Genomic DNA, 22,437 nt, shown 5'->3' on the forward strand with positions numbered 1-22,437 from the left:
AGCAAGAAAGACTTTATTCAAGGCTATTACAATAAGAGAAAGAGATCAGAACTCAATTTGTGCTCCATTGAAAGAAAAGTCTGGAGAATTTTTGAGAGCTGGGGTAGGGAGGTCATAGGCCACATATATATTTGCTAATTGGACTCAGTGAGAGGCAAAGCAAACTTTTTCATATCTTTGTGATGGGATGTAGTTTTGCAACTTGGAGCAGGGAGAGCCTGCTGAAGTTAGGCTCCTAGCCTTCTGCATAGACTCCAGATAGGAGCACTGTCTTCCTCTCTGATTATATTTCAAACGGATGGCTCCCAGGTCCATGACGTAGACATTCCTGGGTTGTGGCAAGAGGCTTTTAGAAAGATTTACATCTTAAGGGGGTAGAGAAAGAATTCATAGTTATAATGTTTCTAAAGTAAATGCTCTAAGAAACAGGAGATCAGGGTCCTAGAGCCCGGAAGATGCCAGCCTCAAGTTTAGTCAAACTGAGGGGAACAGCAGGCCATCCTGGGCACTGTAAATGCCTTGCCTCCGTGTCTTTTTCCCTTTGCCACGGGGATCAGTAAGAGAAAGGCACGCCTTTGAACTTTAGGAAGCTTGTAAGACAGCCCTACCTTTCACTTCATGCTTGCTCAGGGCCTCACATTCAGCCAGAAGTGACTCATTAGAACCTTCTTCTTCCATGGTTCTTTCCTGGGCATGCAAGAGCCCTGTGTGTGTGCAGTCTTTAAATTCCCAGGAATATGTAGGCGCTAACAAAGCTCTTTCTTATTCCAATTCTCCAGGATTTACTTTTAAATTCCCAGCCAACCTTTTGTTTGCCTCAACAGAAACCACAGTCTGAGCACATGTGATGTCCAGAAAATTGTTATGGTTTTGATAATTCCCTGGGGGGAATTTTTTTTCCCTGCTGCATTGAGCTCTGAGTCCAATAAAATGGCCACAACACCCTCGGAATAGAGATTTTTCAGGGGACCGCAAGTTAGAAAAAATATTTATTGTGCTCTGGGGGTGGTGCTTTTAATAAATCTCCAAAAAAGGTCAGACTTCTCAGTTTTCTGCAAGGCTGCTGGTTTTGGTGCCAATGAGCTAGGAATGCAGTGGGATGAGATTAGCCCCAAGTTGGAATCCCAGAGACTTCACTATCTTGCTAGGATTGGTAGTTTTTCTTGGAAAGACAGTTTTCATTTCTTTGTATGGCTGGTTAATTTCTAGAGTTCTGAAATGGTTGGTGACAAAGTTCTTTGCACCACTCGCATTCACCCTTACTCTCTGTATCCCTGCCTTCTATCAGGCCTTCATTATCTGCCACTCAGACTAACGTGTGTGTGTGCACATATGTGCACACACATTGTCGCTGTCCATTTTTGGATTTGTTTTGATGTAAAATATTGGAAGTGACCTAAATGAATTCGTTTCCATTACAATAGCTAACTTCTTTTCCTGACATCATTTATTGAACAGTTCATCTGTGTCTATTGATTTGTGATGCTTTCCTTAGCAAATATTTGGATTGCATTATATACTAACATCTGTTAATAGACTTTCACTTTTGTTCCATTGATTTTTCTTTCACACAGTTGTTTTTGTTTTCTGCCTGGGGCTGCCTGCAGACGATCCACCTCCGTGGAGAGCTATTCAAACATCTTTTATGTATATTTTCCCTTGTGTGCAAAATTTATCCTGCTTTTTTGAGCAGTAGCACAGTAGAGTGAATATTACCAAAAAACTGTAGTTGTATATACTTTTTTTTAGGTCCCAGATCTGCCTCCTTGCTCTTTAAATGACCTTTAACAAATTATCTAACTTCTTTGAGCCTCAGTCTCCTAACAGTAAAAGGAGGTCAAGGAAACCTTCCTCATGAGGTTGTGAGACAGTACAGATGAAAGTGATCAGTATAGTTCCTAGGATTGAGTAATTGTTCCATAAATAACTGTCCTACGCCTCAACCCATCCACTTCTCCTTTCTCAGTGTAGATAGCTAGTTAATTAGATTTTTTTAAAAGAAAGGCAACCCACACTTTAGGTGTTGCTATATCTCCAGTTGTCCTGCTTTGAAGTTCATTGGGACCCTTAGCATCACTTTTAAATAGCAGATGCTTTCAGGGAAGAAACTCTTTGGCTCAAAATGCAGCATGACTGCTGCCTCATGCTTAAGGCTGAAGCTACTGTCTGTGATGAAGTTCCATGTCTGTCCATCCTCAAATTCACTTTCAGTTCACCTCCTTGTTCCCCTCCAACTAGAGCTGTGCAGGAGGTGACAGGACAGCGAGGGGTCATCATCACCCGCTCTACTTTCCCCTCTTCTGGCCGCTGGGGAGGACACTGGCTGGGAGACAACACGGCTGCATGGGACCAGCTGAAGAAATCTATCATTGGTGTGTGGGCTTATTCCCAGGGGCCTCTACGGATGGGGAGGGGACTGGAGTGTGTGCTCTTCAGCTGCATTTGTTATATCTAATCATCATCCATGTGGTCAGTGAAATCAATAGGAGCTGAGTTCTCCATAGGTGTGAGTTTTAATCCACCCCCATTTCTTGATATTTTCATCAAGTGGCCCAGGGCTTAATGGGGGTACAGAAGAGACAGGTCAAATCTACCCTCCCAAAGCGCTGCTTTGTCCAAACAGCTATGTCTTCTCATTGCAGGCATGATGGAGTTCAGTCTCTTTGGAATATCTTATGTAAGTCATAGTGGGGCCATTGCAAATAACCCAGTCAGATTTCAATGTGTCTGCAACCCACAGAAGTCTTACGTCATGCTCTGATTTTGCATCTTCTCAGACGGGAGCAGATATTTGTGGGTTCTTTGGAGATGCTGAATATGAGATGTGTGTCCGTTGGATGCAACTGGGGGCATTTTATCCATTTTCCAGGAACCACAACACATTCGGGACAAGGGTAAGGCAGCTGTTTAAGCAGCAATGTTTGTGTCCTCACCTCACAACTTCCTTTTAGCCCTCAGAAGTATCTTATTTATTTCTTGATAAAAATCATAAAAATCACCAGAACCTCCATTTATTGAAAAAGACACAGAGTTCAAAACCCTAGAATTATCAACAATTTTCAAGAATATACTTTTTCTCATCTTTTGGGGATTAGTGCCTATGAGGAGAGAAGAGTTTATGGCTCCCTATGGAGCTAAGATAAAAGGAACTCCCTTTGCTGTTAAGAATAGTGAATTTATATTGTACTCAAATCCATCCAAGATGTTTCAGTGCTGCATAGAAACATCTCTCTACACAGGTGTAGGGCCAAGACTGGACCAGTGCAGGGACTTAGGAATCCATCATGATAAAGAGGTAGAAGCAAGAAGCTCTAGTTTAGTAAGATGACAGGGGTTGGGGAAAGAGTGGGCTAGAAATGAAAGGAGAAGGGGTGTGTTTCCTACATACGGGATATGTGCCTGCTGGTCCTTTTCTGATACCACCAGGATGGAATAAAGAGAAGGTAATCTGTCATGTGCTCCTGTATCTGTTTAGAGGCAAGATCCTGTGGCCTGGAATTCAACCTTTGAGATGATCTCAAGAAACGTCCTCCAGACCAGATACACCCTGCTACCTTACCTCTATACTCTGATGCATAAAGCTCACGTTGAGGGCAGCACTGTTGTCCGACCCCTTCTCCATGAGTGAGTATGGCCTGTTTCCCAAGCAGCAGGTCTCTGCACGTCTTGTGATTAACCCTCTGCAACAGTTATAACAGGGTAGATTTTTCTCACTTATTTTTAAAGGTTTACAGTTGACAACAAAACGTGGGAAATAGACGATCAGTTCATGTTGGGACCCGCCATCTTAATCAGCCCCGTGCTAGAAAGTGTGAGTTTTCCATGAGAGCTCTGAAACCCTCCAATCACATAATCCAAAGTACAGGAAGGGCATGTTGAAGATCATCTTGTCTAGCTCACTATTTTCAGGCAAATTCATTTCCAGAACACCTAAGGGAGATCTTTTCCTTTTTTCAAGGTCTCCATTAATGAGAACTTTGCAGCTTCAGTTGATTGCTCATTTTAGAGTCTTGTTACATTGCATGACTATAAAATTTTTGTTGTTAGTGTGGTCAAGTTGATTCTGATTCCCAGCACCCCTGTGTACAGCACAACGGAACCCTGTCCCATCTTTTTGCGCCATCCTCTTACCTTGTGGTGCTCTATCAGACAATGGTCTACTGCTATTCACAAGGTTTTCATGGCCAATCTTTCTCGAAGTTGGTGGCCAGGTCGTTCTTCCTAGTCTGTCTTAGTCTGGAAGCTTCACTGAGACCCGTCCACCATGAATGACCCTGCTGGTATTTGAAATACTGGTGGCAAAGCTTTCAGCATCACAGCAACACATACAGCCGCCGCAGTATGACAACTGACGGGTGGTGTGGTTCCCTGACCAGGAAATGAACCTGGGCTGCTGCAGTGAGAGCACCAAATCTTAACCACTAGAGCACCAGGGCTGGCCCCTAAAATTTACCTTTCGAAATAGTTTATTTTTCTGTGTGTTTGAAGAAGAATTTCCCAGGATTTTTCTCAATAAAACCTCCAAAACTCTTAAAATCATTAATAACATTCCCATTTTTATCTTAATTCTACAGAAAGAGTTTTAAAAATTAAAATTAAATTATTGGAATATTCATAATGATGTGTTGATTTTATGTTTCAGAACACTTTTGAGATCCATGCTTATTTTCCCAGTGCTCGTTGGTATGACTATAGCACGGTAAGAACTGTTAATTTGTGAAGAACCAGACTGGTCCATGCAGGCTAGAGAGGTGACTCGTACCTTCCTGACTTCCAGACACATATTTTCTATGGCAGTAATTTTCAACCTTTTAGCCATGCAAGGTTTGCTTAAATAAAAGTATCCATAAAAGCATAAATATGTAGAATCTAACCCCCATATCACATTGACTCTCCCCTCTGGAGAATACAGAGAAAAGACTAGATTTTCAGAGTTTTTAGTAGATTTGAAAATCAGACATTTCCTCCTTAGATATGCAGTATTTTTCGGACTTTCCAACATGCTTCCTTGGAAAGGAAGGACTTATAATAAGACACGCATTCATTTCATCTCTTTTTCTGTCATCATTTCTTGCCTGTATTCTCCCTTCCAGGAATCTGGCAATACAGCCACAGGTGAGTGGAAAACCCTGCAGGCTCCCCTTGATCACATCAACCTTCACATCAGAGGAGGCTACATCCTGCCTTGGCAAGAGTCTGCAATGAACACTTACTCCAGGTAGGGAGGAGAGGTGGAGTTTGATGGCCTCACTTTGCCATAAAGAGGCAACCCTACAGGGAGCTGCCCATCTCATCTCACCCGGGGCCCTGTGCGTAAATAAATCAAATTACAGACAGTTTCACTGATTTGATTCTGAGAGTGCCTTTTGAGTGGGATCTGGGGGAGGATGAATTCATGAAGTCAGTCTTGGGGTGATCTTCTATCTGCAGCTCTGTGTCAAAGGTCCAGGGCAAAAATCTTCCTGAGGGCAGCGTGTGTATCTCTTTCTATAGTATTAAAAAAATGGGGAATATTAATGAACTCCTGGATTGGTGATGGCTACCCAGGAATTTAGTCCTCATTCCCAGGTCTACTTTGGTCAACCCAAGGAGAGATTATATATATGTATATATACACATATGTCCATAGTACATTAAGGAGAACATGCTGTATCAAGAGAGACACACATAAAACACATAAAAAGAACAACAACTCAAAGGGAGACAAGTTAACTTTCAGCCTTGTGGTGTAAAGCGTGGTTTCATATGAAAGAGGGCTTTGAGCTGAGTCTTGAATAATAAACCAGAATTTGAATGTATGAAGACAAGGGAAAGAGATATTCTGGGAGAATTAAGGAACTAAAGGCTTAAAGTGAATTGAAATTGGGGAATAGTTGAATTGGAGAGGAATAAAATAAATAATTATAAAATTCAGGCAGATTAGGATCAGGTCATAGAGAGTTGTGTATGCCATGGTAAGTATGTTGCATTTTATTCTGTAGCAATCTAGAAGCTACTAAAGAATTGTTTGGGTTTTTTTAAAATTAGATCTTCTTCCTAAAGAAGTAGCTTCTTGCATTGCTTATAATATGTGTATAAGTACAGTATGTGTATTTTATTTTTGAAAGTTGAAATTGCACCAAATGTTTCATTAAATTTTAAATGCCTTATTCTATCAGCTTCTAATTATCTTGCATTTTGTCTCATTTTTCCTATTTTTAGAACTTTATGTGAATTTTTAATGCATTGCTCTTTTTTTCTGGATGAGTAAAATTTTCAACAGAAGCTATCCTTCCTTCTTACAACCTACAATCTAGAGAAAAATAACTCTTTTGTTTTTATAGTCGACAAAAATTTATGGGATTGATTGTTGCTTTGGATGACAATGGGAAAGCCGAAGGTGAGATGTTCTGGGATGATGGACAAAGCATTGGTGAGTATGAACTCTCCAGGATCCCTATAAAGCACTCAGAAAAAACATCCTTTAGAAGTTCAGGATATAATTGGCATGAACTGAAAACTTATCTCTATTTCTGCCTCTACTCATAAAGCAATGTTGGGAGAATTTCTGCGACTTTTGCCTGTTCATTTATATTACACTTTAATTATTGTAGAACAGCATATGGTCCCCAGCTTTGTAGGTTCAGCAACTTGATGCTGTGGATTCAGACAGGGGAGATTTATTTCTGTGTAACTGTCTTGCTCTAAGAAGAGCGTGGATGCAAATATCAGGCCAACCATTCACTCTCAGTGGTTCATAGACCTGGCTCTCTAATGTGGGCAACCATCTCTAACCAGGAACCCTTTCTCTCCTAGGTAGGCCCACTCAGGAGACAAATTAGAGCTTAGAAAATTTCTTCATATCTCAGAAATAGGGAATTAAATATTGTCAAAAGAATACTTACATCAGCGAAATATTACTTTCTATGCTCTCTTTCCCCATCTAGGGATAAAATAGTTCTATCTTAGATAATTCGTGTTTTTCACTATAATCAGAACACCCTCTTCTTCAGATATTTCTGTAAAAATACTGACATACTATTACCAACCAACACCCATTTTCTGATACTTATTACTGTGGACCAGAGCATTCTAATCTTGTAACATGTCACAATTATTGAAATTATAGCTTATTTTCCACTAGTAATATTTCTAAAGAGTCCTTCCTTTTAGAATTCTTTATTGTAAGGGTAAATATATTTTCATTAAAGAAAACATTTTAAAGATAGAAAATTAGAAAAAAACATAACTGCTTTTAATATGTTTGCTATATTGCTTTTTGCTTTCACATTACTTAAGAAAATGCTTCACTTTTTATATTGCTGAGATCATATTTAATTTGCAAATCCTTTTTTTGGTACTTAACATAATGACAGAAATATGTCTTGATGTTATTATACACTCCTTATAAACCATTATGATTACCATATTCCATTGAGAGTGTATGCCATGCTTTTTAAAACTTTTTATGATTACTCTCTATACAGGATATAGGATGTTTTCATTTTCATTGTTATAAATAACATCTTTGAGTATTACCCTTTGTTCATATTTCGTATTATTTCCATAGGTTCCATAGGTTTCCATAGATTCTTAGAAGTAAAATTGTTGCCTTTTAATCAACTCAATTGAGTTATATTTACACAAATAAAATGTAATGTATAATAAAGTTTATCCATTTTGAGTATACTGTTCTATAAGTTTTGACAAATGTATACAGTTGTATAGCCACTACCACAATAAAGAACTGGAATATTCTCATAACCCCAGAAGTTCCCCTTTTACTTCTTTCAGTGAACTGCCCTCCCACTCCCAACCCCCATTTCCAGGCCCTGGCAAACAGTGATCTGCTTTCTATCGCTATAGATTAGATTTGTCTTTTCTAGGTTTTATGTAAATAGAATCATACTGTGTGTACTCTTTTTGTGTTTGGCTTCTTTCACTTAGCAAAAGTTTTTTTAAGTCACCCATATTGTTACATGTGAAAGTAATTACTTTTGACTCTTGGATTACATTCTATTAGGTGGGTATACCATAATTTGTTCATCCATTTACTTATTGATGAATAACTAAATTGTTTCAAATTTTTAACATTATGCATAAATCTGCCACGATTGAGTATAAGTCATTTCGTGATCATATGTTTTCATTTGTCTTGTGTAAAAACTTGGAAATGGAATTGCTATGGTGGGTCATATGATAAGTGTATGTTTAAGTGTTGAAGAAAATGCCATGTCATTAACGTAACAAAAGACACTTTGATAGCTTCCATCATTTAGGAAATTCCGAGGGTTTGAGGAGCTCTGTGCCAGAAACCAGGATGAAGACCAAATATATATATTTTATTATAAAGCATAGCATCACATGCCTTCATCACAGCCAAAGTTACAGAGATTTTCTCCTATATTTTTAGAAGCTTTACATTTTTATCTTTTACGTTTAGAACTATCATCTATTTTGTATTAAATTTTGCAATGGTCGAGGTTCATTTTTTCCCCAAATGTTTATCCAACTGATCCAGCACTACTTTCTTAAAAGCAGAATCCTTTTCCTTGTTGTATTGTCTTAGTACTTTTGTTAGCTATCAACAGCTCACATGTGACTGAGAGTCTGTTTTTGGATTGTTTTGCTCCGTTGATCTGTTTATCCTTATGCCAATACCGTATTGTCTTGACTGACACAGCTTCAAAATTACATTGGCTATTCTAGCTCCTTTGAATTTCATATAGGTTTTTTAAATCAGATTGTCATTATTTAACAAAAAAAAAACTTGCTAGAATTTTGACTGGAATTGTATTGACTATACAGATCAATTTTGGGATATCTATATATCTATATTTATCATCACCTTCAATTACTTGGATCTTCTTTAATTACTCTTAGCAATGTTTTGTAATTTTCAGTGAATGTGTCTTGCATGTATTTTGTTAAATGTATCCTAAGTATTTCTAAGTTTTTAATGATATTGCATATGGCACTTTAAATTTCTCTTCTCAGTGTATGGATAACAGTATAACACTATATTCATTTAGAATAGTATATAAAAGAGATACTTTTCAATTGATTTGGTTGCTTATTTGTAGATGGAACCTGGCTAAAGGGAGGGATACGAAGGAATTAGATTACTTCTTTTTTCGAAGTTCAAATCTGTCTTTGGACTTAACCCCCCCCCCCCCCAATCTAATAAGTAAACTCTAGGGAGAGGCATGTGGCATGTTAGAATTCAATAGATGTGGATTCAAATACCATTTCAGTCCTTTACTAGTTGTAGGTCTTTTGGAAATTTACTTTGCATCTCTTTGCCTGCATTTTCTCATCTTTAAAATCTACAAGACACTATTTATCATGTAGATTATTTTTATGAAGATAAAATGATTTAATATAGAGAGAGAATTCTTGGCTCATGGATGTTGAATAAAATGTACCATTAATAAGCAAGATAAATAAAACTCCATTATAAGCTTTTAGGATTAGATATTTTACATTTAAATCAGTGTGGTTAATATGACAACAAAAAGTCCGAAAGTCAGAGAAAGGAGATTAACCAGCCACTCAAACTAGGTTTTAAGAGAGTGGCAGAACTTGCACATTATAAGAGAATAATATGCCACAAAGCCAATTTGTAAATTTAAGAACTGTATTTATTAATGGGCTAGAATGGTCCCATCTAATAGGACATATGTATTTTCCTTAAATTAAGTCTATGTGAAAGATGATCTTTTAATTAATTAAAGATTTGTTTGGTGAGCAAGAAATCACAGCCAAACGTGTTGGTGGCCATGATGAGACAGTCAACACTATATCACTACATCGACACTTTTGCCAAGATAACTGCAGACGATTTGTGTTGTCAGATCATGCCAAGTCTGATTAGGCAGGAAGTAATTCCATTATCATGGTATGGAACATGGGTGAAAAAGCCGGTTTATAGAGTGATGGGAGATAATGAGATTAGTTTTGCACACTTTGAGTTTGGGATGCCTGTGAAATCTCCTGATGGAAACAGACAATACAGAGTTTGGAAATATGAGTGTGATGATTGAAAGACTGATGAGGAATAAAGCGATAAACCTGAGAGTATTTTAATAATTAGAAATCGTACACTGGATTTAAAGATGAATCAATTAGAGTTTTTTTTGAAAAATACATTTTTTAAAAAAAGAATGCGTTTTTTTAGTTCTTGGGTTTGACTCTAACTTCTTTTTTGTAACAGCTTTATTGAGATATCATTCACACACCATGAAATTCATCCATTTAAAGAGTACAATTCAATGGTTTTAGTATATTTGCTGAGTTGTTCAACCTTTACACAATAAATTTTAGAACAGTTTCCTCACCCCCAAAATAAGCCCTGGACCTTTTAGATATCAATATCACCCCTCAATCGCCCCCACCCGCCATTCTCTCTGGCCCTAGGAAATGCAGCCCTAGGCATCTACTAATCTACTTTCTGTCACTAAACATCTACGTATGCTGGACATTTCATATAAAATAGAATCATGTGGAGTCATATAAATGGAATAAATTTGGTCTTTTATGACTGGCTTCTTTCACTTAGCATAATGTTTTCAAGGTTCAACAGTGTTGTAGCATGCATCTGTACTTCATTCCTCTTGTATGGCTGAATAATATTCCATTGTATGGATACACCACTTTTATACATCTATTCATTGGTTGATGGATGTTTGGGTTGTGTCCACTTTTTCACTCTTAGGAATAATGCTGCTATGAACACACGTTTACTAATTTTTATATAGACATTTTTTCCAATTCTCTTGGGTACACACCTGGGTTATATGATAACTCTATATTTAACATTTTGGAGGACTTCCAGATTCTTTTACCAAGAGATTGCAGCATTTTTTGTTCCATGTAGTGTATGAGGGATCCAGTTTCTCCACATCCTTGTCGATACTTGTTATTATGTCTTTTTGAGTATAGTCATCCTAGTGGGTATGAAATAATATCTCATTGTAGTTGCAATTGATTTGCATTTCCTTGATAACTAATGCCATTGGGCACCTTTTCATGTACTTACTGGCCTTTATATATCTTCTTTGGAGAAATGTCTATTCATATCCTGTGTCAATTTTTAAATTAGATTGTCTTTTTATTATTGAATTGTAAGTGCTCTTTATATATTCTATATACAAGTCCCTTATTAGATATATCATTTGCAAGTATCTTCTCCTATTCAGTGGTTTGTCTTTTCACTTTATTAATAGTGTCCATTTGAAGCACAAAAGTTATTCATTTTGATGAAGCCAAATTTATCTTTTTTCTTTAGCTGCTTGTGCTTTTTGTATTATACTAAAAAACCATTGCCAAATCTAAGATCACAAATATTTACCCTTGTTTTTTTCTGAGAGTTTCATAGTTTAAACTCTTACATTTGGGTCTTTGGTCTATTTTGTGTTAATTTTTGTATATGGTGTGATGTAGGAGTCCAACTACATTCTTTTGCGTGTAGATATCCAGTTGTTGCAGTACAATTTGTGCAAAGACTATTCTTTCACCGTTTAATTGTTTTGGAACCTTTGTTGACAATCAATTGATGCTAAATGTGAATATATACATAGTAGAATTGTGGACACAGAAATAAACATTCACATTAAATATATATATGTATTCTTTTTATGCCAGTACCACACTCTCTTGATTACAGTTACTTTTTCAAGAAAGGGCTTTTTTTAGAAAAGATTTTCTCAATCTCGATACTATTGGCATTTTGGGCTAGATAATTCTTTACTGGTTGTGGTGGCTGGGCTGTTAATTATAAGATGCTTAGCAGCATCCCCACCCTCTAACCACTAGTCCCCAAATCACTCTTCCCAATCCCAAGATGTAACAATAAAATGTGTCTCCAGATATTGCCAAATGCTTCACCAGCAAAATCACTGCTGGTTGAGAACCAATGTTTTAAGAGAATCCGGAGTCCTTTTATACAGCTTGAGCTAATTAGGACTAGATTATTGACATCAGAGTGGGTAAGTAATACCACACTTAGTGTGTAAAATCAGCCCCCTATGAACAATATGTTTCAAAAATTTGAGGAGCAAAAACAATTTTCTATAAAATTTTAGTTTCTTACAACAAGTATATTTTAGTCTCAATGTTAAAAATCAATAGCTGTTAAAGTTTTAAATATTTTACACTTTTAAATTTCTATAGAGAAGCTCTTTGCCCTTTTTCACCAAACAGGCTTAGAAATTCAAATTTAAAATACAGTATAAGTATAGCTTTAGTTTAAATTTTCTGTTAATGGGTTGGCAACTATTTGTTAAACTTTTCCTTACTTATATAAGGAGATTTAATAGCTAGTTCAAGGATAATATTAAATCACCTATATTAGCAGAATTCCATTCTTTACAAATTCTTTCTTAAAACTTCTGAAAGAGGCTATAGTGTTTGCTTAGGTTACATTTTCTAGCCAAGGCTATATTTGAAAATATGGGCTTTATAATTGTTTCCATAAAAGTGGAGGTAATTTGGAAAACAAAGAAGAACATTAGTTGGTTCAGGGAGAGAATTTGTTGGAATATTGTTAAGAGATGGAATGTTGACAAGGGCCAAGAATAGAACGTGAAATGAAACTGACTTTTAATGGGAGTTATAGAAGCCACATGAAGAGAATGAGTTGAGTAGACATCAACTAAGGAGTATTTCAAGGAGCAGATGTGTGGGCACGAAAGTTTAAAACTGCTGAACATCATGAAGAGATATTTACATCCAATATATTATGTAAGTGGTGAATTTGAAAGGATCAGATTCAGCGAAAAAAGGAAACACAGGCGCTGAAGTGTAGGATAGGTAGGATTGAATTACGAATTGAGTACACAGACATAACAAGCAGAGGCTACCTTTTTTGAGACATACAGCACTGAAAAGGAGATGTGGGAGCTTGATATACAGAGAATCCAGTAAAGGATTTGACAGAATGGAGTGCTCTGGAATGTAATTGGAGCCTGAAGGAGCAGAAAGGGTATGGGGAAGAGTTGATAAAGCAAGTTCTGTAGAGGCAGGAGGGCTTGTGATCTACAGCACTCACTGTGAAAGGATGAGCCAAGAGCAGGGAGAGACTAACGAAGATGAAGATGATGATGACTTTGATGATGATAGTCAACAACAAATTTTGAGCACTTATTCTGCACAAGCAATATATTATGTACCTTATTGCCGTGAGCCAGGCACTATGATTATGTCCATTTTACAGATGATAAAATTTTCAGTAACTTGCCTGGGTTTGCACAACTATTAAGTACAAGAGTGGGGTTTGATATCCATGTCAATGTGACTTGAGGACCTGAGTTCCTAACCACTTCCCCTGCTTTGAGCCTTTATCATCACAGCCATGTGCTCTCCTGGCTGTATGCTTGCTATATTGTCACAGAAAAAAACAGTCAGTAGCCTCCACACTTCTTCACCTAAGGTATGTACCCTTAGTTCAACCCAGATTCTCTTCTATTTGCAACCTCCTGTCCCTCATCTCAAAGCACCTTCTTCCATATGCAAAACCCCACAGTAACCTGGGATGAAATCCTCCTTCAGCTACTATCTTTAGTGCGCCTCAGATTTCATGATTATCCTGATCAGTAATTGTGATCCCATAGAGATATTTTCTGACTATGCAAGCTAGCTGCTTACAGTTGAAGCAATGAGTAGTTGCTTATTCTTTTTTCTTGCTTGTAGATACCTATGAAAATGGAAACTATTTCTTGGCAAAGTTTACAGCAGCTCAGGTAAGACTAATTTATTGAATTTTATCGATCCTTTCCCAGTTAGCTACAGATTAAACATTATCAGTTAACTGTATAAATATAATATCATACATCTTAATAGGAGAACTTTCTTTGCTTTACATTTATAAATCAGGTCTGCTGACATGAAAATAAGGAAGAAACAGTCCTTATTTTGACAATTATCTGATATACCATCACCCTATAAAAAGAAACTTGTAATTTGTATAATTCTGGGGAAAAAATTGAGTCCTTATATGTATAACAGATTTTCCAGGGATGAAATAGCATGTTCTGGCTGATAAAATTTTGAGGGATGAATGCTAGATCAGCTATCCATTGCACAGCAATGGTGCATAACAAACAACCCCAGAACTTCAGGAGCATGTAACAATACTTATTTAGCTCATGAGTCTGCAGTGATCAGAAGATCTGGGCTGGACGAGGCTGATCTTTGCTGGCTCACATACATCTGCAATCAGTCATGGGACTGTTAAGGCACTTGAATGATCCTTGCTGTGCTCACTCACATATCTTGGGGGTCAGCTGGCTCTTGGATGATCTAAGATGGCCTTATGGGTGGGTCTGGGCATGACTTTTTCATGATTATGGAAGAGGGCAAAGACAGAAGTGGAAATGATCAAGCACTTGTAAAATCTTCATTTGTGCATCAAGTTGACTAATATCCCATTATCAAGGCAAGGTCACATGGCGAAGGCCAGAGACAAAGGTGAGGTAGAATACCCCATTCAGTGAGGGAGGGTATTGCAAAATTACATGGAAAAGGGTATGGATAGGGAGGGGTGAATAACTATTGATTGAAACAATTATACAATCAATCTACCAGGCATGTTAAATGATTCCATGGATGATCTATATAATTCTAATTAGCGTAGGGGGATCATTCTATGTCAAACCTGGAATTTCCTTCTCTATAAGTTTTACCTATTGATTTGAACTAAGGAATAGTATAGCACAAATCTATTGTGTGTTTTCTACATAACACTGCTTCAAGTCTTTGAAGATGTCCGTCAAATTTCCCTGCTGTCTTCTCTTCTTGGAATTATACATCTCCAGGTTACCTTTACAATTCCTCTGCTTTGTGCTTATACTGGTTTCCAGATCTGATTATTCTGTTTGGACTATGATTAGTCTACATTTCTTTTAAAACATGGTGCCCAGGGTTGAGAGAATATCTTAGAGCTGCACTATCCACTATGGTAGCCACTAGCCACATGTGGCTATTGAACACTTGAAATTTGACTAGCCTACTTTGAAATAATTGAAAGATTATAAAATATTTCAATAATATTTTTATATTGAATACATTTTAAAATAATATTTTGGATCTGTTGGGTTAAATAAAATATATTTTCAAATCAATTTCTCCTGTTTCTTTGTACTTTTTAAAAATGTGGCTTTGAAAAATTTAAAATTACATATATGGTTTGCATTACACTTCTTTAGGACAACATTGACTTTCTACTGCAAAACAGACAAGCCAAAACCTCCGTTGCATGCAACAATAACAATTATTTAGCTCTTTGCCTATTACCTCTTTGTAGCTAGACTCTATTTTCTTATTGTTATTGCTGCACATTGTGTTAATTTTTTAAACACATGTATCAGATGTTTGGTACATATAAATCTCAAGGTCAGCTAAAACCCTCAAATTATTTTTTTTTTATTGAGTTCATAATAGTTTATATCAATGTGAGATTTCAGTTGTACATGATTTCTGGATTATCACCACATAAGTGCTCCCCTTCACCCCCGTGCCCAGCCCCCACCTCCCTTCCCCTGGTAACCACTGAACTCTTGTCTTTGTCCATGTGTTTTCTCATATTCCACATATGAGTGAAATCGGTGTTTGTCTTTCTCAGTCTGGCTTATTTCACCTAGAATAATTCCCTCCAGGTCCTTCCATGTAGTTGCAAATGTGATGATTTTGTCTTTTTTTATGGATCCATAGTATTCCATTGTATGTATATACCTCATCTTCTTTATCCAGCCATCAATCAATGGGCACTTGGATTCTTTCCTTGTCTTGGCTATTGTGAATAGTGTTGTGATGAACATAGGGGTGCATATGTTACTTTGGATTGTTGATTTCAAGTTGTTTAGGAAGATCCCCAGTAGTGGGATAGCTGGGTCATATGGTAGTTCTATGTTAGTTTTTTGAGGAATCTCCATACTGTTTTCCATAGTGGCTGCACCAGTTTACATTCCCACCAGCAGTGTATGAGGCTTTCCTTTTCTCTACAGCCTCTCCAACATTTGTTATTTTTAGTCTTAGTGATTATAGTCGTTTTAACAGGCGTAAGGTGGTATGTTAGTGTAGTTTTGATTTGCATTTCCCTGATGATTTGTGATGATGAGCATCTTTTCATGTGTCTATTGCCCATCTGTATATCTTCTTTGGAAAAATATCTGTTCATAGACTCTGCCCATTTTTTGATTGGGCTTTTTGTTTTTTTAAAGTTCAGTTGTGTGAGTTCCTTACATATTATGGAGATGAACCCCTTATCAGATATATGATTTGCAAATATTTCCTCCCAATTGGTGGATTGTCTCTTTGTTTTGATCCTAGTTTCTTTTGCCTTGCAGAAGCTCTTTAGTCTGATGAGCTCCCACCTGTTTATTTTTTCTTTTGTTTCTCTTGTCTGAGAATATATGGTATTTGAAAATATCTTTTTAAGTTTGATGTGAAAGAGTGTATTACCTATATTATCTTCCAGGAGTTTTATGGTTTCAGGACTTATCTTCAAGTCTTTGATCCATTTTGAATTTATTGTTGTGTATGGCATGAGATAATGGTCTACCTTCGTTTTTTCGCATGTGGCTGTCCAGTTTTCCCAACACCATTTATTGAAGAGACTATCTTTTCTACAGTGTATGTTCTTGGCACCTTTGTCAAAGATCAGCTGTCCATAGATGTTCAACTTTATTTATGGGTTTTCTGTTCTGTTCCATTGATCTGTGTGACTGTTTTTGTACCAGTACCATGCTGTTTTGATCCCTATGGCTTTGTAGCACATTTTGAAGTCAGGGATTGTGATGCCTCCAGCTTTGTTCTTTTTCTCAGGATTGCTTTAGCAACTCAGGGTCTTTAATTGCCCCTCTGAATTTTAGGATTCTTTGTTCTATTTTTGTGAAGAATGTCACTGGGATTCTGATTGGGATTGCATGGAATCTGTAAACTGCTTTGGGTAGTATGGACATTTTAACTATATTTATTCTTCCAATCCATGTGCATGGAATATCTTTCCATTTCTTTATGTCTTCTTCAATTTCTTTCAATAATGTCTTATAGTTTTCAGTGTATAGGTGTTTCACCTCTTTGGCTAAATTTATTCCTAGATATTTTATTCTTTTTGTTGCAATTGCAAGTGGGATTGTATTCTTGACTTCTCTTTCTGCTGGTTCATTACTAGTGTATAGAAATGCAACTGATTTTTGTAAGTTGATTTTATACCCTGCCACTTTATTCTGTAGTTGTTGATTATTTCTAATAGCTTTCTGGTGGATTCTTTAGGATTTTCTTTATATGGAATCGTGGCATCCAGAAACAGTGAGAATTTTACTTCTTCCTTTCTGATTTGGATACCATTTATTTCTGTTTGTTGCTTAGTTGGTCTGGTCAAAACCTCTAGTACAATGTTGAATAGGAGTGGTGAGAGTGGGCAGCCTTATCTTCTTCCTGTTCTCGGAGGGATAGCTTGCAATTTTTCCCCATTGAGTATGATGTTGGCTGTGGGTTTGTCATATATAGTTTTTATTATGTTTGGATACTTTCCTTCTATACCCATTTTATTGAGAGTTTTTATCATAAATGGATGTTGTCAAATGCTTTCTCTGCATCTATTGAGATGATCATGTGATTTTTATTCCTCATTTTGTTAATGTAGTGTATCACATTGATTGATTCGCAGATGTTTACCCATCCCTGGGTTCCTGGTTTAAATCCCACTTGATCATGGTGTATGATCTTTTTAATGCATTGCTGTATTTGATTTGCCGATATTTTGTTGAGCGTTTTTGCATCTATGTGTATCAGTGATGTTGGCCTGTAATTTTCCTTCCTTGTGTTGTCATCAGGTTTTCGTATCAGGGTAATCTTGACCTCATAGAATAAGTTAGGAAGTGTTCTGTCTTCTTCGATTTTTTGGAAGAGTTTGAGAAGTATAGGTATTAAATTTTCTTTGAATGTTTCATAGAATTCTCCAGAGAAGCCATCTGGTCCTGGATTTTTGTTTTTGGTGAGGTTTTTGATTATTGTTTCAATCTCTTTACTTGTGATTGGTCTATTCAGATTCTCTACTTCTTCTCAATTTGGTTTTGGGAGGTTGTATGAGTCTAAGAATTTATCTATGTTTTTCTAGGTTGCCCACTTTGTTAGCATATAGTTTTTCATGGTATTCTCCTATAATCCTTTGTGATTCTAGGGTATCCATTGTAATTTCTCCTCTTTAATTTTTAATTTTATGTGTTTGAGACTTCTCTCTTTTCTTCTTAGAAAGGGTTTGTCAATTTTGTTTATCTTCTCGAAGAACCACCTCTTCACTTCATCGATCTTTTCTATTTTTTTAGCCTATATTTCATTTATTTCTGCTCTAATTTTTATTTTCCTCCTTCTGCTGACTTTAGGCTTTGTTTCTTCTTCTTTTTCTAATCTATTGGGTGTAGTTTAAGCTTACTTATTTGAGACTTTTCTTGTTTGTTGAGGTAGACCTGTATTGCTATAAATTTTCCTCTTAGGAATTCTTTTGCTATATCCTGTACGAGCTGGTATGTTGTGTTTCCATTTTCATTTCTCTCCAGATATTTTTTGATTTCTTTTTATTTTTTCAGTTATCCAATGGTTGTTCAGTAGCATATTTTTTAGTCTCCACATGACTTTCCTAGCCTTTTTCTTGTAGTTGATTTCTAGTTCCATAGCATTGTGGTTGGTCAGAAAAGATGCTTGATATAATTTCAATGTTCTTAAATTTATTGAGGCTTGCCTTGTTTCCCAACATATGGTGTATCTTTGAGAATGTGCCATGTGTGCTTGAGAAAAATGTGTATCCTGCTGTTTTTAAATAGAATGTTCTATATATATCTAGTAAGTACATTTGGTCTAGTATTTCGTTTTAGGCCACTCTTTCCTTCTTGACTTTTTGTCTGGATCATCTATCCGTTGATGTAAGTGGGGTATTGAGATCCCCTATGATCATTGTGTTGTTATTAATATCTCCTTTTAGGTTTGTTAATGGTTGCTTTATGTACTTCAGTGCTCCTGTGTTAGCTTCATATGTATTGATAAGTGTTATGTCCTCTTGGTAGAATGTCCTTTTTATCATCATATATTGCCCCTCTTTGCCTCTCATTGTCTTTTTTATCCTGAAGTATGCTTTGTCTGATACGAGTATGGCAACACCTGCTTTCTTTTGCTTACCATTTGCTTGTAGTATCATCTTCCATTCCTTCATTCTGAACTTATGTTTGTCTTTAGAACTGAGATGTGTTTCCTGGAAGCAGCATATTTTTGGGTCTTTTTTTTAATCCATCTAGACTTCTGTGTCTTTTTATTGAAGAATTCAATCCATTTACACTTAGAGTGATTATTGATATATGGGGGGTTAGTACTGGCATTTTTTCTCTTGTTTTCCGGTTGTTCTATATTTCCATTGTTTTCCTTCCCGTGTATTTCTGAATGCCACTTCAGTTTGGTGGTTTACTGTGATAGTTTTCTCTTTGTTTGTGATTTGTGGCTCTGCTCTGATTTTTTTGTTTAGTGGTTACCATGAGGTTTGTATAAAAGATCTCATAGATGAGATAGTTCATTTTTTGATAGCCTCTTATCTCCATTGGCCTAAGCAGCTTCCATCCTTTTCCTCTTCTCTTTCTGATTGATTATTGTCACAAATTGTTGTTTTCTGTTTTGTGAGTTTATGACTAAACTGACGTGTTTATAGTTGTTTTTGATGTTTTCCTTCCTTTGACTTTTGTGTTATAATTATTTACTCATTTATTCTGATACAGAGCTACAATTTTCTGATTCTATCTGTCTATTTATCTCCTTGCTCAAGGTTTTGTAAACCTTTTCCTTTTTGTTACAGGTAAGAGGGCTTCCTTCATCATTTCTTGTAAGGGATATCTGTTGGCAATGAACTCCCTCAGCTTTTGTTTATCTGGGAAAGCTTTTATTTCTCCATTGTATCTAAAGGATAGTTTTGCTGGATAGAGTATTCTTGGCTGAAAGATTTGTCTTTCAGTATTTTGAATGTATCATTCCATTCTCTTCTAGTCTGTAAAGTTTCTCCTGATAAAGCCACTGAAAGCCTAAAAGGGATTCCTTTGTATGTTATTTTCTTCTCCCTTTCTGCCCTTAATATTTTTTCTTTGTCATTGATTTTTGTCAGTTTTAGTAGTGTATGCCTTCGAGAAGGTCTTTTTGCATTGATGTAATTAGGAGGTCTATTGGCTTCAAGTACTTATCAATCCAGTTCTTTCTCCAGGTTTGAGAACTTCTCAGCTATTATTCCTTAGAACAACCTTTCTGCTCGTTTCTCCTTCCCTTTGCCTTCTGGAATACCTATAATCCTTGTGTCACTTTTCCTAATTGCATCAGATATTTTTTGAAGAATTTCTTCATTTTTAAAAAATTTTAGTTATTTCTCCTCCTCCACCTGAAGCATTTCTATATTTCTGTCCTTTATTTTATTTTATTTTGAGGAAGATTAGCCCCAAGCTAACTACTGCCAGTCCTCCTCTTTTTGCTGAGGAAGCCTGGCCCTGAGCTAACATCTGTGCCCATCTTCCTCTACTTTATATGTGGGACACCTGCCACAGCATGGAGTGCCAAGCAGTGCCATGTCCGCACCCAGGATCCGAACCAGTGAATCTCGGGCCACTGAGAAGTGGAATGTGTGCACTTAACCACTGTGCCACCAGGCTGGCCCCTATTTCTATCCTTTAAATCGCTAATTCTGTCCTCCAGAATGTCAGCTCTATTTTGTATGGATTATAGATTTTTTTAATCTCATTAATTGTATTCTTCATACCCAGAATTTCTTTGGGCTTTCTTTTTAAGAGTTTCAATCTCTTTGGTGAAGTATTCCCCTGCTCATTAATTTTACTCCTGAGCTCATTGAACTGTCTTTCTGAGTTTGCTTGTAACTCACTGAGCTTTTTATGATAACTATTTCAAATTCTTTTGGTTGCTTTCTGGAGACTTGTCATTTTCCTTCTGCTCTGAAGTGTTAATGTAGTTTTTCATGGTGTTTGATGAAGTGATCCTTTGCTGGCACATTTGGGGTAGTACCAGGTCGCTGATTCCACCTGCCACCACTGCGGGGTGAGGAGGAGCTGTTTTCTGATCCCATCCCATCTGTGGAAAGTTTTTTGGGTAGAGGTATGCTGCATTTGCCTGGGCTGGCCACAGCAGCTCAGCAGGTTGTGCTCACATGGGCAGGATCTCTGCGCTGGGTGGGCAGGTCAGTTGCCATAGTCAGGGCCTCTCTGCTGTGTGCTACATGGGAGGGGCACTTACATGGGGAATGAGCTGCCACTTGGTGGTCCTGTGTGCTGCTGTGCTCTGTGGGTGGGTGCACCTGCTGAGCAAGTGAGGTGTCTTCTCACCTGCTCTGCACTAAGTGTGGTGGGCACCCATGAGAGGGCTGAGCCTCCACTCTGTGGATCCCCTGGGCATCTGTGCTCCACTGGTGGGGGTGTCTTTTGAGTGGGTAGGGTGCCTTTTCGTCTGTGCTGTGCTGGGGGGGAGGGGCACGTATGCAGTGCCTGAGTGGCTGCCACTTAGTATAGAGCCTTCCCATAGGCAGGGCTGCTGCAGCATGTTGGGCACTCCTCCAGGCTGGGCTGTAACTCTGAAAGTGTTCACACAGGCTGGGCTATCCCTGCCTCCTCCTACAGTCACACATGGCCGCTGTGCAAGGATCCCTGAACTGACTTGCTGCTGCCAGGGAGACGGAGGGGTGTCCTTACTTATTTCCATTAAGTAATGCCTCCTGGGGATCCAGTCCACCCACCTTCAGAAATATAGCTGTGTGGATCTCTTAGAAGTCCTATGGTGCTATGCAGAGAGTCATATGCTGGTTAATGAATGTCCATTTAGTTGCAACTTAAAGAGAAGAGACTGAGGGAACAACTCACTCTGCCATGACGCTGATGTCACTCAGAATTTTGTTTTTTAATAAAACTGTTGATCTAGAAGTCCTGGATTTTAGTTCTATTCCTACTGCTGACTAGTTATTCCACCTAAGGAAGACACTTCCATTGTTTAATCTATTTTTTAATTATAAAATGTTAGATTTCCCTTAAATAGCTCCTAACTCTAAAATTACATTCTTTTGTTATTCCAAACTAGTGATAAATGGTTTCTTATTTCTATATGATATTTGATGGAATTTTTCCTAAATATCGGTGGCTTTAAATGAAAGAAAGTTTTCAACTTTTCTTGGGGTAATTATTATCAATGGTGTGCTGGCTGGTATGGGGTTATGGAAGTATGGGGGCTGATTTGTAGCACATGCTAATTTCTGTGGTGTAAGTACTCCTATCATTTTAGCCAATTTCAAGCTATCAACTGGCTTGTAAAATTCCAGCAGTTTAACAGTAGGCTCTCCCAAATCAATAGGAGCTAGCTCTAGCACACCCATTTGCTTCAAGTTATATTTCTTTCTCTTCATTTTCTCTTGATTCTGCTTGACCAATTAGTCAC

General features: G+C 37.3%; 1 protein-coding gene across 1 annotated transcript in view; it reads left to right on the forward strand.

Annotated features, from left to right (window-relative positions):
• Nucleotides 1-22,437, forward strand: part of LOC103558279 (maltase-glucoamylase) — a 186,877-nt gene that overhangs the window by 157,261 nt on the left and 7,179 nt on the right. Inside the window, exons 61-69 of the mRNA XM_070618013.1 lie at nucleotides 2,239-2,372; nucleotides 2,643-2,677; nucleotides 2,778-2,894; nucleotides 3,476-3,624; nucleotides 3,727-3,811; nucleotides 4,643-4,699; nucleotides 5,094-5,218; nucleotides 6,324-6,412; nucleotides 13,669-13,718. Coding sequence (XP_070474114.1) covers nucleotides 2,239-2,372; nucleotides 2,643-2,677; nucleotides 2,778-2,894; nucleotides 3,476-3,624; nucleotides 3,727-3,811; nucleotides 4,643-4,699; nucleotides 5,094-5,218; nucleotides 6,324-6,412; nucleotides 13,669-13,718 — 841 coding nt within the window. The remainder of the gene's footprint in view (nucleotides 1-2,238; nucleotides 2,373-2,642; nucleotides 2,678-2,777; nucleotides 2,895-3,475; nucleotides 3,625-3,726; nucleotides 3,812-4,642; nucleotides 4,700-5,093; nucleotides 5,219-6,323; nucleotides 6,413-13,668; nucleotides 13,719-22,437) is intronic.

Source organism: Equus przewalskii, chromosome 4, assembly GCF_037783145.1.
Source record: "Equus przewalskii isolate Varuska chromosome 4, EquPr2, whole genome shotgun sequence".
Taxonomy (NCBI): domain Eukaryota; kingdom Metazoa; phylum Chordata; class Mammalia; order Perissodactyla; family Equidae; genus Equus; species Equus przewalskii.